Raw genomic sequence first — 16,701 nt, 5'->3', positions numbered from 1 at the left:
TTTCCTTTACCTGGCATCCGAGCCTACGTGGTCTAAGGAGACCACTAATACTCACGGAAGATGGAGTTGAGATGACCATGATTATACGTGTGATGTGGGTGATACAAAAAAATCAGCAATGTTACTAGCCATAGGTGGTGGAAGGTAGGAACCAGGAGGGAGAAGCGCTACAATGAGGCGCTAACACCATGGGGCATTTCATCAAACACACAGCGGGCAGTGAGCCACGCACTCACCGTGGGGGAGGGAAAGCAACTGTCCGCGCGCTCCTGAAGGCCTCAGCGGTGGGAGTGCTCCTGAACGCACTCACCGGGAAGGAGGAGGGGCATGGTCGGTGTCGTGGATGACGAACGAGGGCACGGACGGCGCGGTGCTCCGGCTTGGGGGGTGGACGGCGTGGGGCGGTGCTCCTGGGGTAGTGCTCCGGCATGGGGTGGTGGACGGCGTGGGGAGGTGCTCCAGCGCGGGGTGGTGCTCCGACGGCGTGGGGGAGGAGTTGGCGCGGGGTTGAAATGAATTTGGATAATTTCAACCCGCGCCTCTTTTATACCAGTATCTCATCTCTGCCGGTTGTAAGTCGAAACCAACAGTGATGGGGGTACATCACTGCCGGGTACCTCCCCAAACCGACAGTGATGGGTGCACATCACTGCCGGGTCATTCTCCAAACCGGCAGTGATGTGGTTTAGCAGTTAGGTCTTAAGTATTATAAATTTTTGTTTTGTTTTGAACTCCTCCGACTGTCTCAACAGTTAAGACCCTTCAACCAAGCCCCCGAGACCCGTGTTCGAGTCCTAGGTGGCCCAAATTTTTTTGTTTTTTTATAAATTATTAATTTACTTAGGGAAATAGCTCATCACTACCGGTTTTGATTGTAAACCGACAGTGATGGGGTACATCACTGCCGAGGTCATTCCCCAAACCGACAGTGATGTGGCGTAGCAGTTAGGTGTTAAGTTAGGTGTTAAGTAGGATAACTTTTGTTTTGTTTGAACTCCTCCTACTGGCGTAGCGGTTAACACCCCTCAACTTAACCCCTCGAGACCCGTGTTCGAGTCCCAGGTGGCCCAATTTTTTTGTTCTATTTTATAATTTATTAAGCAGGCCTCAAGGTCAAAAGGAAAAAGTAAATAACCCTAAGCACACATCCTATACTAGCGCAGCGGTTAAGTCTCTGAACTCTACTAGCCCTAGACCCGAGCTCAAACCCGAGGGCTGGCACAATTTTTTTTAATTTTTTAAATATCACTGTCGGTTTTTAAAATAAACCGACTAGTGATAACCAAGTATCACTGTCGGTTTATTCTCATCAATGCCGGTTTTTTAAACCGAGCAGTGATGTTTATATATATTAAAAAATTTCTTTTATATACTGAATAAATAGAAGCATATGTATTCCTATGTCGAAATGGCTTGAAATTTTTTTGGCAAGCTTGTACACCCAAATTAAGACCCCACACAGGATCTTAGGTTTTTCTTATCAGTTTTTTTATTTATTATATTTTTCTGTGTGCCGAATGAGACAAAAGAGGGTGAATTTCATCTTGGACCCAATAGATTTTGTCATCCACCTCCACAAAATTCTTATCCCTAGGGCACATTAGAGCCTAGTGTAAAAGTTTGGCACCATTCTGGATCTTTTCGTGGGTAGACTCAGTTCAACCTATAATTAAACGGTCTCGTCGCGCGGAAATTCAATTAAACCTCAGAAAGTAGCAAACCATCTCCGGAAAATCCCAAACTTGGTGTTTCCTTCACACGTGGCACGTGCAAGCCTAAGAAAAAGTTTGAGACCAATACGACACCAGAATGCCTATGAACCACAGAAACCTTGATAACATATGTGTATAGTCATGGTTCGATGAAAGGGCACATGTACCTCTATGAAGCATGTATACTCCGCCTATGTCGAAATGGCTTGAAATTTTTTTGGCAAGCATGTACACCCGAAATTAAGACCCCACACAGGATCTTAGGTTTTTCTAATCAGTTTTTTTATTTATTATATTTTTCTGTCGGCCGAATGAGACAAAGAGGGTGAATTTCATCTTGGACCTAATAGATTTTGTCATCCACCTCCACAAAATTCTTATCCCTAGGGCACATTAGAGCCTGTGTAAAAGTTTGGCACCATTTGAGATCTTTTCATGGGTAGACTCAGTTCAACCTATAATTAAATGGTGTCCGTCGCATGGAAATTCAATTAAACATCAGAAAGTAGCAAACCATCTCCAGAAAATCCCAAACTTGGTGTTTCCTTCACACGTGGCACGTGCAAGCCTAAGAAAAAGTTGGAGACCAATATGACACCGGAATGTATATGTCTAGTTGCCCAACAAATGTTACACGAATTACATGTATGACAATAATTAAACACACAAAGCCGCACAAATTAAAATTAGAACTCAATTAAACTACGACCTTGAAAACAACCTAATAAACATTAATTACTATCGGAATCACTGCCGAGTTCGATCGGGCCACGCACACTAACATGCCTCTGTAGCCATATATGGTAATTGATGTCACGGATTATGTATCCGCTTGTATAGATGAAGTCTAATGCCCGTATGAGTGCACTCTCTCATGCCTCACAATATCGAAAGAATGGTTGGCCATAGATGTAACCTACTGAATGACCACTGACCCTGTTAGTAATCCTTATGCAGTGCTGGCGTCCTTCTAGAGTGAGCTGGACGAGGTTACCATTGCAGAATTCCCAATCGTACCCGAGTTGCTCCGTAGCTTGGTCTAGAACGGCCCACAAGCCACATGCAGCATAGGTAAGGTCCTGGAGCGCAATCTGCATGCAGAGAAAAAGAAAAAAAATTAGAGAATGTTAGTACAATAATAAACAACAAATAACCACGACTCAGGTATAAGTGACCATTTTTCCACATCTGCACGGTTGTAGCTCGCAAACCATTCGCTTGCTTGTGGGACGGGGATATCACCAGCATTCAAAGCAAGTCCCTTGAAGTGCGAGAAATCAGGCACATCATAGCAAACACGTCGAAGTGCCTCTAAACAGATGCGCACGGCACTGACTTGGGCGCTTATCATGTCCGGGCTCTGTCTTCCCGTCTTGTGGATATGGTTTCGACGATTTGCACCCCTCAAAGGGATGGAAAAACTAAGCTCACACGTCCATAGCTGACCACTTGCATTAGATGTCGTGTTCTCGACGATGTCCGAGATAAAGAACCAGCTAAGTGCTGTCGCAGCCAATCTATTGGGGATATTGTCTGCGACATATATGTATGCAACAATGATATTAAACTAATTACACTTATTTGTTAGCATCAAAAAACAAAAGATATTGGAAAATATTTCATACGATAGCTGGAACAGGGAACCGTGGAATGGCCACATTAGGAGCGAATGGCTCATCGCCAGGGTGGAAACCTGGTTCTTGTGGTGGGGGAGGTCCGTTGTTCATACCACCTGATCGATAAAATGCCAAAAAATATGAACATAAAATATATGCACAAAAAAATCTTCCAAGTAAAATGTGGCAACATAATTAAATATAGATCGAATGCAAGGAATAAGAATATATATAAATGTGGAATGCAAAGAAACATGAATATAAATATAGATCAAATGAATATAGATAGAATATTGGAGAAGACAACATATCAATACTATTGTAAAAATGCAGGAGCCATGACCAAATCACGTAGAGAGAGTGGATTTCTTGAGAAGTGAGAGTGAAACGTGATAAATGAGACTGTGAGAGTTCGTGGGTGGGTGGGATCGATGTATGTGGCCGACGGTTTGTTTTATAAAGGGGGGCATGGACATCACTGTCGGTTTTTAAGTAGAACCGACAGTGAAAGTTAATATCACTGCCGGTTTGTAAGTAGAACCGACAGTGAAGGTGCATATATGTAAAGGATATATTTATTTAGATAGTACAGTGGGAATGTTTTAACAACAACGATATATTTATTTAAATAGTAATGAAATACATCAAAAAATAACAAAAATATTAGAAATAAATTACATATACGATAACAAAGACCTTACACTAAAATTCCATATACGATAACAAAGACCTATTTACGTACAGGTCAATGTTACAATCAATGTGTATCAACACATTATAATGTAACCACCTCAGTAGCATTCTAGCACCAACTAGGGGCAAACAGCAGCACCGAGGTGGTCTACGAGCTATACCGGTTGGAGATGATAAGGTGGCATCGATGAATCCGCCTTATCTGTACATGGCCTTTTTCTAGATGTGCACCACAGTGGATGGCTCTGTGAACCTCGTGGCATCTCCAATCTTCGGCGTTGCTCTATCTTCAGTAGCATTCTTCTAGTACCTCTTGTGTGCACCATTTTGGTGGACTACGATGCATAACGATATCTGTGGTTTGTTGTGAGAGGAAAACATTGTATCATAGGCTGATAAGACCTAGCCTAAAACCAACATGGAGAGGCTAGCTCCTGGCCGAGGGCCATTTTATATGGGCTAGCAGTCGTGGTACATTTTTATTTCTGAACTAAAGTTGTCAGGGGTAGGTGGGAGTAGTGTTCCAACTATTGTGGTTAGTGGGAGCACTGTTGGCATGTGAGGCACCATCTACACATCACTGTCGGTTTTAGTTTAAAAATCGATAGTGAATGGGGTACATCACTGCCGGTTTTGCTTGTAAACCGATAGTAATGGGGTACATCACTGCCGGTTCATTTCCCAAACCGGCAGTGATGTGGTGTAGCAGTTAGGTGTTAAGTAGGATAACTTTTCAGTTTTGTTTCGAACTCCTCCTACTGGTGCAACGGTTAAGACCCCTCAACTTAGCCCCCGAGACCCGTGTTCGAGTCCCAGGAGGCAAAAAATTTTGTTCTATTTAATAAATTATTAATTTACTTCGGAAATAGCTCATCACTGCCGGTTTTGATTGTAAGCCGATAGTGATGGGGTACATCACTACCGGGCCATTGTCCAAACCGACAGTGATGTGGTGTAGCAGTTAGGTGTTAAGTAGGATAAGTTTTAGATTTCTTTTGAACTCCTCCTACTGGCGCAACGGTTAAGACCCCTCAACTTAGCTCTGAGTCCCGTGTTTGAGTCCCAGGCGACCCAAATTTTTTTGTTCTATTTTATAATTTATTAAATGATTTTTCTCTGTGCACCTTCTTTCTTCGTGGCCTTCTTAGCGTTTCTCTTCATCTCGGGCTGATCTGGAGACTGGAACAGTACACGCATCAAGTAAATGGATCACTCAACAGTCAACACACAAGCCACAAGCATTCCCATTCACATCTCCAGGAGCACATACATCAATGGTCAATGAAGGTTGGAGGAGGAATGGAGCTACTACACCTTTGCTCAATGCCGACTGTGGGCTAGGCTCCTTCGAGTATTACGAGCAGGGACTACAAACTGGTTGGGGACCAGTGGCGCAGAGGAGCTGTGGATCCCTCACTACTAGTAGTAGCTCGAAAGAGAATGGCCGCCCCAATGTCCTTCTATCGAAAGTCTAGACATATATATTTATATTTATATTTAGCTAGTGTTTAAATTCAGAGAGTAAAGTTTAGAAATGTTATGTCCGATGTCTAATCGAGTGTTTGAATAGTAATAAGGTCAATCTCAATGGTAGTTTTAAATAACTTTCATTCTCATTAATTGCTATGATACATCAGCATATTTGTTGAGTTGGCAGAGTATTAATGAGGAGGAGAGAGAAGATGAGAGTTTCATCAGGATCAAACATCCTTCACGATTATGTGCAAAATAATTACATAGTTAACAATAATCTAACTATCTTTACGTGCATCAACCAAGAGGGCCTCATTGTGATCAAGCCGTACGTAAGCAGGTTCGTCACCCTCTGGAAGGATAGGTAGGGGTATGTTCGCCCAGAATGGAGGCATTTCCTGATAGCCCCTGTAGTCTTCTTCGTCCGTCACTCCATCGACATCGACAATCTTCCTTTTCCCTTCTAGGACTACTTTTAGCCTTCCTTTTGTCTTGTTGTCCCTTGCATAGAAGACTTGCATAACATCTCTTGCAAGGACAAAGGGGTCATCTCTGTATGCGGTCTTAGTGAGATCAACAGTAGTGAACCCTTCGCTGTCCGTGTTGATTTCCTCGTGCCGGACCCACTGGCAGCGAAAAGGAGCTGCCTTCAACGGACCATAGGCTAGCTCCCATATCTCCTCTATGAAACTATAGTATGTCGCCTGCACGTTGCCGTTTTCGTCATGAGCATCAAAATGAACACCACAATTTTGGTATGTGCTCTTTCCATCTTGCTTTTTTGTGTAAAATGTGAATCCATTGATCTCATACCCTTGGTACTTAAGATATGTACTCGAAGGTCCCTTGGCTAAGGAATCCAGTTGATTACCCAACTTTATTCCAAGCAAGCGACGTCACAACTAGTTGACAAATTCCTCCTTATGTTTTTTATCCAGCCAAGCCTGTGACCTGCTCGGATATAGAGTTTGCAGTGACTGCCTGTGCTTGTCAATGTATGGCATCACACCCTCGGCTTGCTGGAGAACTGCGAACTGTGCCTGTCTAAAAAAACAGGGTCGTCTACTATAACAGATTTCTCCCCAATCATTCCTTTGCTACGTAGTCTTCCCTCGTGATGAGATTCTAAAACTCCGACCCTTTTGATGTCCAGATAATATGTGCAGAACTCAATGGCCTCCTCCATTGACCATCCTTCAACCATGCCCCCTTCTGGCCTGAATCTGTTCTTAACATACCTCCTGAAAACTTTCATCAATCTTTTGAAAGGGAACATCTGATGCATGTACATTGGGCCAAGGGCTCTAATTTGGTCAATAAAATGAATGAGCAGATGCAATGAGATATCAAAGTAAGTTAGCGGGAAATGCATCTCAAGCCTAACGAGAGTTTCGGCTATGTCCCACTATAGCTGCTCTAGCGTGGACACATCAATGACCTTTTTTGAGATCGCGTTGAAGAATGAGCAAAGCTTTATGATTGGGGAGCGGACCTTTGGGGGGAGGATACCACGCAGGGCAATAGGGAGCAGCTGAGTCATAATGACATGACAGTCATGGGCCTTCATAGGGCCATAGTTGAACTTGAGTTCTCTCATGTTCACTAGCCTCTTCGGGTTCGCACAGTAGCCCATCGGGACTTTGAGTTCATTGAAGAAAGAAATAAGCGCTTGCTTTTCTTCCTTCTTCAATGTCCATGACGCAACCAGAAGTTCGAACTGACCATTCTCTAGCTCCATGAGATGCAGCTCCTTCCTGATTCCCAAGTGTTGCATGTCTAGGCGTGTGGCTAGTGAATCCTTCGATGTCCCCCCTGGTGTCCATCAAGGTGTTAAGAGTGTTAACGCACACGTTTTTAGTGATGTGCATGGGATCAAGACAGTGACGTACAATCAGAAATGGCCAGTAAGGTAGTTTCCAGAAAACTGATTTTTTCTTCCAAACGCTCCCATCAGGCGCTGCTACTGCATTGTCCCCCTTCCCAAGGACAACCTCTAGTTTGTTGAGTTATCGAAGTATCGTAGGCCCGTCTCGATATTTTGGAGCTAAGCGTTTCTCAATAGTACCATTGAAATCTTTTCTGTTCCTGCGGTAAGGGTGATCCTTAGGTAGGAACATACAGTGTCCCATATAAACTATCTTTGAGTTATTTGGTAGATTTACCGCATCGGTGTTGTCCAAGCACTCGACACATCTAGTATAGCCTTTTGTATTCTCTCCAAACAACAAACCTCGACCTGGTAGGTCGGTGATTGTAGTGATAAGTACTCCCTTGATCGTGATATGTTCCTTTTTGTACTCATCCCAAACATCCGGCACACCCTTTTCAAACATCTCCACTAGTTCATCGATCACTGGTTCTAGAAACACATCGATGTCATTCCTAGGTTGTCTTGGCCCTTGGATCAGTAGTGGCATCTAGATGTACGACCGCTTTATACAGACCCAAGGTGGTAGGTTGTATATACAGAGCGTCACTGGCCAGGTGCTATGCTTGCTTCTAACCTAGTTGAAAGGATTCATCCCATCTGTGCTCAAAGCAAACCAAAGGTGCCTTACCTCTCCACCGATGTCCTTATAGAACATAGTATTGATAGTCCTCCAGTCATGCCCATCTGCGGGGTGCCTCATCATTGTATCTTTCTAACGCTCTTTGCCATGCTAGTGCAACAGCTTGGCTGATTTTGCACATGCAAACAGCCTATGCACCCGTGGAGCTATAGGGAAATACCAAACGACCTTTACGGGACCTCCTCTGGCCTTGGTACCCTCATCTGATGGCCCTTCCTTGTACCGTGGGGCTTCACACTTGGGGCACTTGTCCAAGTCTTTGTATTTTTCTCCACAGTACAATATGCAATCATTGGAACACGCATGGATTTTTTCAACCTCGAGGCCGATGGGGCAGATCATTTGCTTGGCCAAGTATGTCTTTTCTGGCAACTCGTTTTTTTTCTAGGAGCATTTTCCTTATTATACCTAACAACTGATCGAAGCCTTTATCGCTCAATACGTTTGTCGATTTGAACTCTAACAGCATGATGTCGGCTTCCAGTTTGCTCATTGGACAATTCCTATACAATGGTGTTTTGCCATCTTGTCTCATTTTCTCTAGCTTTCTCAGCTGTCTTTCACTAAGACATCTGGTCTCTACATTACGTAGCAGCTAAGAAATGCCATCGTTATCTTCGGTGTCGTCAGCAAGCGTGTTCCTAAACACATTATTAACTGTGGCCATAGGTTTCATATTGACACCGGGTTCCTCATCAGCATCATGGATGGCTACGTCAGGCATGTCCACATCATCATCATTTTCCTGCAGAACATTCACACCAACCTCACCATGCATAGTCCATATCGTATAGTTTGGCATGAACCCCCTGGTAATCAAGTGCGATCGTATAGACTCAATTTGATGAAAGTTCCTATGATTCTTGCAATCTTTGCATGGGCAGAAGACAAGGTTTCCTATTCCCAGCATGGGCTTTGGCATCGGTGATAAACTGGTTGACGCCATGCATGTACCGCTTGTCCGTTCGGGACAGATGCATCCACTCTCGATCCATCTCTGCACAAAAAATACTGAGACAGTAATTACAAAGAATTAATAAGAAATCAAGCTTCATGAACAACAATTGTAGCTCGAAAGTACCATTTTTGGAAAACATTATTGTACACTAATTATTGGAAAATTAAAATTGGTAGCCCTAGCCCTGTAAATTGAAAATCGTAGTAAAAACAATTATTGCGCAATAATGAAGAACATCTATTCAACTCTACTTCTAAGAACTAATTATAGCATCACATACTAACAATGATAATCTTGACCACAATGGAATAATTAGCTAGGAATTTAAATGTGTTCATAGACACCAACCGTTTGGATGACGGATTCACCACAATTTGAGCCTTGCACAAATGTCCAATTGGAAAAGTGCTCTCTAGAATGGAGAAAGAACTAGAATGAGAATCAAACAATGTAGCCATCAAAACGAAGCTAATTAAGCAACAAAATCAAAGGAGTGGATGTTTGTTACTAACCTTAAAGCAAAAAGATCAAGCCATTCTTCAAAATCCAAGCACTAGCTTCATGGTGAAGAGCAGCTGCAACAATGGAGGGAAGGGTCCAAATGCGCGCCTCTATTCTCGGGATGGAAGAGAGGAGGAAGGAGAGGACGGCTGCAGCCTTTTTGTGTTGTAAGCTTAACACCGATGGTTCTTGGCTAGAACCGACAGTGATAGTGCCCAATCACTATCGGCTCTTGGCTTAAACCGGGAGTGATGTGTGGCCGCCAAAACACTGCCCGTTTAAGCCACAAACCGGCAGTGATGTGGTCCTTCACTGCCGATTTTTGCCCAGCCCCAGTCATTTTTTCATTTTCAAGCTCATAACCGGCAGTGAAGGTACATCACTGCCGGTTCTCACAAATCCAGTAGTGATGATGCCGATAGTGATGTGCAAATCTGGCGTAGTGGAGGCAATTAACATCTGCTTGCGTTGGTGTCTGTTCACGGCAAGTTGAGGGCGGCCCACTATGTGAAAAATAGTTTGTAGCAACGGGGCTATTTTTTTAAAGAGCGGCTGGCATTGGAGCAGCCCCTACAGTGGCGTGCTCGGGCTCCAACACAGCAGCCGCCCCTACAAATGGCATAGTAGGGGCGGCTGGTAATACGAGCCGCCCCTACAAATGCGTCAATTTGTAGGGGCGGCTGGTATGTAGAGACGGCCGATGTATAATTCAGCCCATTCAACGGTTTTTTAACCGGCACTATGCGTCCCGATGTATTCCAGCCGTTGCATGAACCCCTGATGAATTAGAGCCATTGGATCGAAAACACAAGTATATAAGCACATCTTCATCCCTTCCAAACCCTAACCTCCTACCCTCTCTCAGCCACCCACGTCCACCCTCCCTCCCTCGGTCGACAGCACAACTCTCTCTCTCTCGAGCGCATGCGCATATCGAGCACGGGGCCCCCTTTGATGGCGCGTGAGGGCACGCCCCTCTGGCAGCGGCGCGGCGGCGCGTAGCCTAGGGCGGCAGGGCGGCGGCGCATAGCCCGGATGGACGTGGAGCGTGTCCCTTCAGCGGCGGCGTAGCGACGCGGGGTTCCTCTGGTGGCGGCGCGGGGCCTGGAGCCCGGATCGATGCGGGGCGCGGCTCCTCTGGCGGCATCATGAAGGTAATCGCTAAGATCTCGTGATGGGTTCAGGTTAGGTTTTTGAGTGAAGTTCAGAAATCCGACGAAACTAGAAAACAAGCGCGGTGTTGCCACGCACTTGCTTGTGCTGGGCCAGCCAGCGATACGTGGGTGTGGGGAAACAGACTTGATTGAATAACCTTTAGATGAGGGCTGAACATCAACCTTATATCCAGATGCGAAGAATTAGATTATGTTGTGTTCTCTCATTCTCTGTGATGAGTAAACAGATGACGAGTCCGATTTAATCCATTCCATTATACCATGAGGACAATTGAGGCATTTGTCTGAGAGAACACAACAATGTTTCTGTAGTGTTGCATATATTTCACCGGATGAATTACTGGATAAGAAATTTCTCAATCTGAATGCCAACATTCTGTCCATGTATGTAATGATTATTTTAAAGTTTCCCTAGTTTCCAATCGAACAGTTCTGTTGATTGATAGGACAGTGCAAATAAGTTGAGTTGCTAATACAATCAAATCATCTCCTACTATTGTTGTAATTTGTTGTACTTAATTGAATGACCTTTAGATTCAGATGGTGCTTAACATCGAATCTTAACACTATGTGAAGAATTAGAATATGTGGTGTTCTCTGTGATGAGCAAACAGGTGACGAGTCCGATTTAATGCATTCCATTATACCATGGAGGACAATCAAGGCATTTGTCTGAGGGAGGGCAACAATGTTGCTCTAGTGTTCTAGTGTTTGATTGTTTTTATCTCGTTACAAGGAACCTATTAAGGTTTCTGTACCATTCAGACAAGGGGGGCTAGGGATTAAAGATGTTGGAAATAATCCTGTGTGTCTAGGTGCATGCTAATGTCTAGGTACATAGCATTTACTTTAGTTAAATTTCAGCATGGAGTAATAGGAGGAATAGGCTGATTATATATAATTGGGTAATATTCTGCATTAGTTAGGAGGCTATCATAGCCTGATTTGTAGCTCACGTTTGGCTAAGTAGAAGAGAACAGAAAAGGCAAAGTCATTCCAGCCACCAAAAACCACTTGTGCTCGTGTGTGTTTCTTGTGTATGAGTTCCTTGTGTCCGGTTAGAGGCAGAAAAAAATGAATATGAGTTCAGTTTGTTGTCATTCATGTCCTAATTTCTTTCGTTACAGATGTGATTTTTTAAACCTATTTTATTTCAAGTTAACTTTGACCATCACTAAATTTAAATTATCTTGCAGCCGTGTTCTATAACTTCATTCACTTTGTGGTCACGTAGGGATATACGTTTGGCTCTGAGAAGGCTAGCACATTGAACACATATGCTGCAATGAAGTCTGATGGCGGCGAGGGAGCTCCTCCCCGGCGGCTACATCCACGGCGAGCCCCATCCTCGGCGTCCATACATCCACTCTGGTGAGCTCGAACAGCCAAACCTAACTCAATTGGGTCAACCAGGTTTAGTTGACAGTAGCACTAGATCAATAGCTGGCACACTCAGTTGCATGTGTGTTGACAGTAGCACTAGATCAATAGCAGACACACTTGCCGGCACAATGTTTTAATTGGAGTTAAAGAATTAAAAAAATAATGTCCAATATATTTAGATAGACGAATCTTGTATACTGATGTTTCATTGGTAATTAAAAAAAGAATAATATTGAGGCACATCTTGCAAGCCATAAGCTTTCTGCCGATTATAGCAACAACATCAAAATTGAAGGATTTTTTTTTCTAAACTTAGACGACAAAGAGTCAAAGACTATTTAGTCTAATCTGACATGGTTACATTGGCTTTGCGTACTACATGGATGCTGCAATTGACCTCCAAGTTTCTCTTCTTTTTTTCTCTGGCTCTGTGTTGATTTATGTACTCAGATGTACTTGCTGTAGTCTTATTTTAAATACATTGGTCATTACAGAATGTTACAAATTTTCATGATATTGGTTTACAACATAGCACCCCTCTTTCAAAATACTACAAATCTCTGTTAAACTCAACCATCTAGCATGTATATTCAGTTCTTTATATATATATATATATATATATATATATATATATATATATATATATATATATATATATATATATATATATATATATATATATATACATATATATATTAGAACTACTGCCCTGTAGCTGGCTACAAAATAACTTATTCTATAGCCACTTTAAGTTGCGATAATTACTATGTTAATTTACGAGATTATAGTAACTCCTTACTAAGTGGTTTACTATAACGTTATCGTAAATATCCCCATGTGTTATAGTAACCCAACTATCATAAATGTGTATTGACATTATCGTAAATTAATATATAAAATTATTGTAAATGGATATGGCTACACAATAACTTATTTTGTAGCTGGCTACTGAATATACTCTCTCTCTCTATCTATATATATATATATATATGTGTGTGTGTGTGTTTTCTGGTCGAATTTGAATTATAAATTTGAATTTTTTTAGGGAAAAAAAGTACTATAGGGGCAGTTCTAGACTGAACCGCCCCTACAAACAGGTATTATAGGGACGGCCGGTACTACAGCTGCCCCTACAAATCGATTTGTAGGAGCGGCTGATAACACCAGCCGCCTCTACAAATCGATTTGGGCGGTCTGGGAACCGCCCCTACAAATGCATGATTTGTAGAGACGGTATGTTAGGGGCGGCTGGTCGAGCCGCCTCTACAAAGCCTCACCAGCTGTCCCTAGAAATCATTTCTGTTGTAGTGGCGGTGAGAGGCTAGGGTTTCAGGATATGGGTGGGAGGGAAACCTTCAGTTTGTCCATATTTTTATGGGTCGGATCGACCCGACCCATTTCCATCCATAAGCATATTATCGGGCACACAAAAAAGTGCGGTCATAGTCGCCCACTCTCGTCTGCTAATTTAAGGCCGCGGAGCCATGCTGCTAGCAAATCGTGCGATCATCTGTAGTACTACTAGTATTTTTCTCGATCGAAATATAGCTCTTGGAGGGATACAGCATGTCGACCAGCAGCAACTACCATACTTGGACGAGGTCGCCCGTTATCCTTGGTGTAGTTTTGCTGCTGCTTCTTGTGGTCTGCAGCGACGACGGCAGAGGCGGCGGCCTCGTCTTCCTGCTGCCAACGGCTACCGGAGGCAAATCAGGAAGCAGCGGAAGCAGCGGCCAGAGTGTCCACGGCCACCCAAATCAGGGCAACATCCATTACCCATGCACACATGGTGCGGGTGCCGGTATAACTATTTGCATTAGTTCGTTGCTGCATTTTTGTAGGAAAATATTTTCATTATAGTAAATCAAAAGCCCGGCCCTCATCGACTTCATTCTTTGGCTACCTATAGGAGTTACTAGGTAGCGCCCATGGAAATTTCATAATTATATAATTCTTTCAATGGCAAACCTTAAAGAATTAAATTAAACTAATAATGAGTTAGACTAGACGATTATATGTTTATTTCAACGATGACAACTGTGTCTGCTGCTATATATCTTTATTAAACTCGAAGGACTGTCTCTTAATCCATGTATAGTACGTGGCGGATTAACAAAATATACTTAGTCATATAAATTGTAACGTACATTAAGGAAGCAAGAGGTATTTAATAAGAAACTACATATATAGTTAGAAAAGGAATATTTTTAACTTGCTTATAGCACATCCACAGAAAAAAGGAATGTATAGTATTATATATGAGTAGTTTAATTAAAAAGATTGTTGCGCCATCTTTTGTTAACGCAGATTGTCCCCCGGGAACCGGTCCTCCGACACCCACTCTGACACTATCGGCCATAACCGCCCGTCGGGTAGCAGTTACGACCCTCGCCAGCCGTGGCATCACTGATTGATGGGTCCTACGAGAAGCGAGCGGGCGACCCGCCGACGACAGCCCATCCTGCTCCAACCGTCTACAGTTAACAGTTTTCTACCACGTGTCCTTTCTGGTGTCAGTGGGAAAATGGTTACATTTTTTTTCTCTAAATAAATGAGCATTACTCACTCCTCAGGTGTCTGTTTTTAAATAAGTTTGCACTGCTAGCTGTGTTCCATGCCTCAAGATATACAAAGCTAGGTTCCATATTTGATACTGTATGTTTTAAACTGATATATATATATATATATATATATATATATATATATATATATATATATATATATATATATATATATATATATATTCTATAGCCACTTTGAGTTACAATAATTACTATATTAATTTACGAGATTATAGTAACTCATGGTTTACTATAATGTTATGGTAAATATCTCCATGTGTTATAGTAACCCAACTATCGTAAATATGTATTGACATTATCGTAAATTAGTATATAAAATTATTGTAAATGGAGGTGGCTACGGAATAACTTATTTTGTAGCTGGCTACTGAATATACTCTACCTATATATTTATAATTGAATATATATTATTTATTGAGTAATATGCATTGTAGGCCCTTGAACTTGTCTTGGGGTGCCACTTAGGTCTACAAACTCTTAAATCGTACTTCTGGCACATTAATGTTGTTTAAGTATGCCACTTAGGTCCATAACTCATGGGAACAAGGTTTTGGCCGACGTGGCGTGGACAGCGTGGTGCAAGCGTACGTGAGCCGCGCGTGAGCCTGCTTTGGGGCGTGCAAATAAGCAGAGAGCCGCCATTATCCAGGCTCGAGAGCTCTAGATCCTTTGGTTGCAACTGCATTGTGGATTTGTGGTGCCGTTGATCGAGCCACGCGTGCATGTGCACGCGAGCATGGACGACGCAGGCGGCAGGCTAGCGCGCGCGCCCGCGTCGTCGTGACGTGATCCGGCGATGGGGTGCGCGACATCCACCGAAGCGCGGCGCGACATGGTGTGGGTCGGCGCCAACGCCCACGCGTGGCGGAGCTTCTCGCTGTCCTCCGTCGACCGCCAGCGTCTGTGGCTGAGGGCCGTGTCGATGCTCGGCACCCTCGGCCTTGCCGGCAGCGCCAGTCACTCCGGCTCGTGCAGGCACGCGACGCTGTCGGTGGAGGAGATGATGAAGGGCGACAACGACCACGCCGCGGACGCGGTGCTCCTTGGCGATGATGCGGCGAAGCGGCCCCTGAAGCTCCGCACGCCGATGCTGACGCCGCCCAATGAGCCCGAGCTGATCAACGCGTGGGAGCTCATGGCGGGGCTCGAGGACGACGTGCCGACGCCGCGCGCCACGTACAAGAGTCTGCCACTCGATGAGTCGCCGCAGGAGTTCGCCTTGGAGGCGCCGCCGCTGCCGCAGTGGATGCAGGCCGACATGGACATGCCCGTCGCCTTAGACTTCAACCCGGAGGTACTGTCCGGATTCCGGGAGCTCACGGCGCGACGTGCGGTTCGTGCCGTGCGAGACGTGCTATGGCAGCTGCAAGATCTTCGTCAAGGACGACGACGCGGGCGACAGGTATCACGACGTCGGCGAGTTCCGGTGGACGACACAGGCTCACGTGCGCTTGCGCCACGCTGTCCACGCCACGCCGGCCAAAACCTTGTTCCGATGAGTTATGGACCTAAGTGGCATACTTAAACAACATTAGGGTGCCACAAGTACGATTTGAGAGTTTGTGGACCTAAGTGGCACCCCAAGACAAGTTCAAGGGTCCACAATACATATTACTCTTATTTATTTGTCAATTACGTACAAGCTGTATATGTAGCAGCTTATGTAGCCTTTTATAGATAATTAACAAATTGTGATGTGTGCTTCATATAACATTAATTATCATGTATGGGCATTGATATGATCGTTCCTACTTCAATAACTTTTGCTGGCGCCCCTAATGTCACAATACACGTGTAAAAATGCGCTAGAGAATTGGTGTATGTGACATCAAGATCTCACAGACGTGTATTACGCGTCCCTGATGACTCCCATCAGAGACACGTATTAAACAAAATGTGCCTTTGAAGAAGGGTCATCAGAGACGCGCACGGATAGCTAAAACATGTCTCAGGAGGGTCTTACCAGGGACGCATTTTAGCTATCCGCGTCTCTGATGGGGAATTACAAAAACAAAACAAAATAAGAATAACCTCAGTG

At 43.9% G+C, this 16,701-nt stretch overlaps 1 protein-coding gene and 2 non-coding genes across 3 annotated transcripts; all 3 read left to right on the top strand.

Moving 5' to 3' along the window:
• The first annotated feature begins 10,905 nt into the window (after window positions 1-10,905).
• LOC136509764 (small nucleolar RNA SNOR75) lies at window positions 10,906-10,991 on the top strand. The gene has a single exon (XR_010772502.1). It is a non-coding gene; the product is annotated as a small nucleolar RNA SNOR75 (small nucleolar RNA).
• A 301-nt stretch (window positions 10,992-11,292) lies between these two features.
• On the top strand, window positions 11,293-11,379 carry LOC136509770 (small nucleolar RNA SNOR75). The gene has a single exon (XR_010772509.1). It is a non-coding gene; the product is annotated as a small nucleolar RNA SNOR75 (small nucleolar RNA).
• A 3,926-nt stretch (window positions 11,380-15,305) lies between these two features.
• LOC136507127 (uncharacterized protein At3g28850-like) lies at window positions 15,306-16,330 on the top strand. The gene is made up of 2 exons (XM_066501950.1): window positions 15,306-16,065; window positions 16,319-16,330. The coding sequence occupies exons 1-2, from the start codon at window positions 15,460-15,462 to the stop codon at window positions 16,328-16,330; spliced, it is 618 nt and encodes a 205-aa protein (XP_066358047.1). The 5' UTR covers window positions 15,306-15,459.
• Window positions 16,331-16,701: the final 371 nt, after the last annotated feature.

Source organism: Miscanthus floridulus, chromosome 15 (genome assembly GCF_019320115.1).
Source record: "Miscanthus floridulus cultivar M001 chromosome 15, ASM1932011v1, whole genome shotgun sequence".
NCBI classification, from domain to species: Eukaryota; Viridiplantae; Streptophyta; class Magnoliopsida; order Poales; family Poaceae; genus Miscanthus; species Miscanthus floridulus.
The sequence above is the reverse complement of the archived record's forward strand: the minus strand, read 5'-3'. Positions and strand labels throughout refer to the sequence as shown.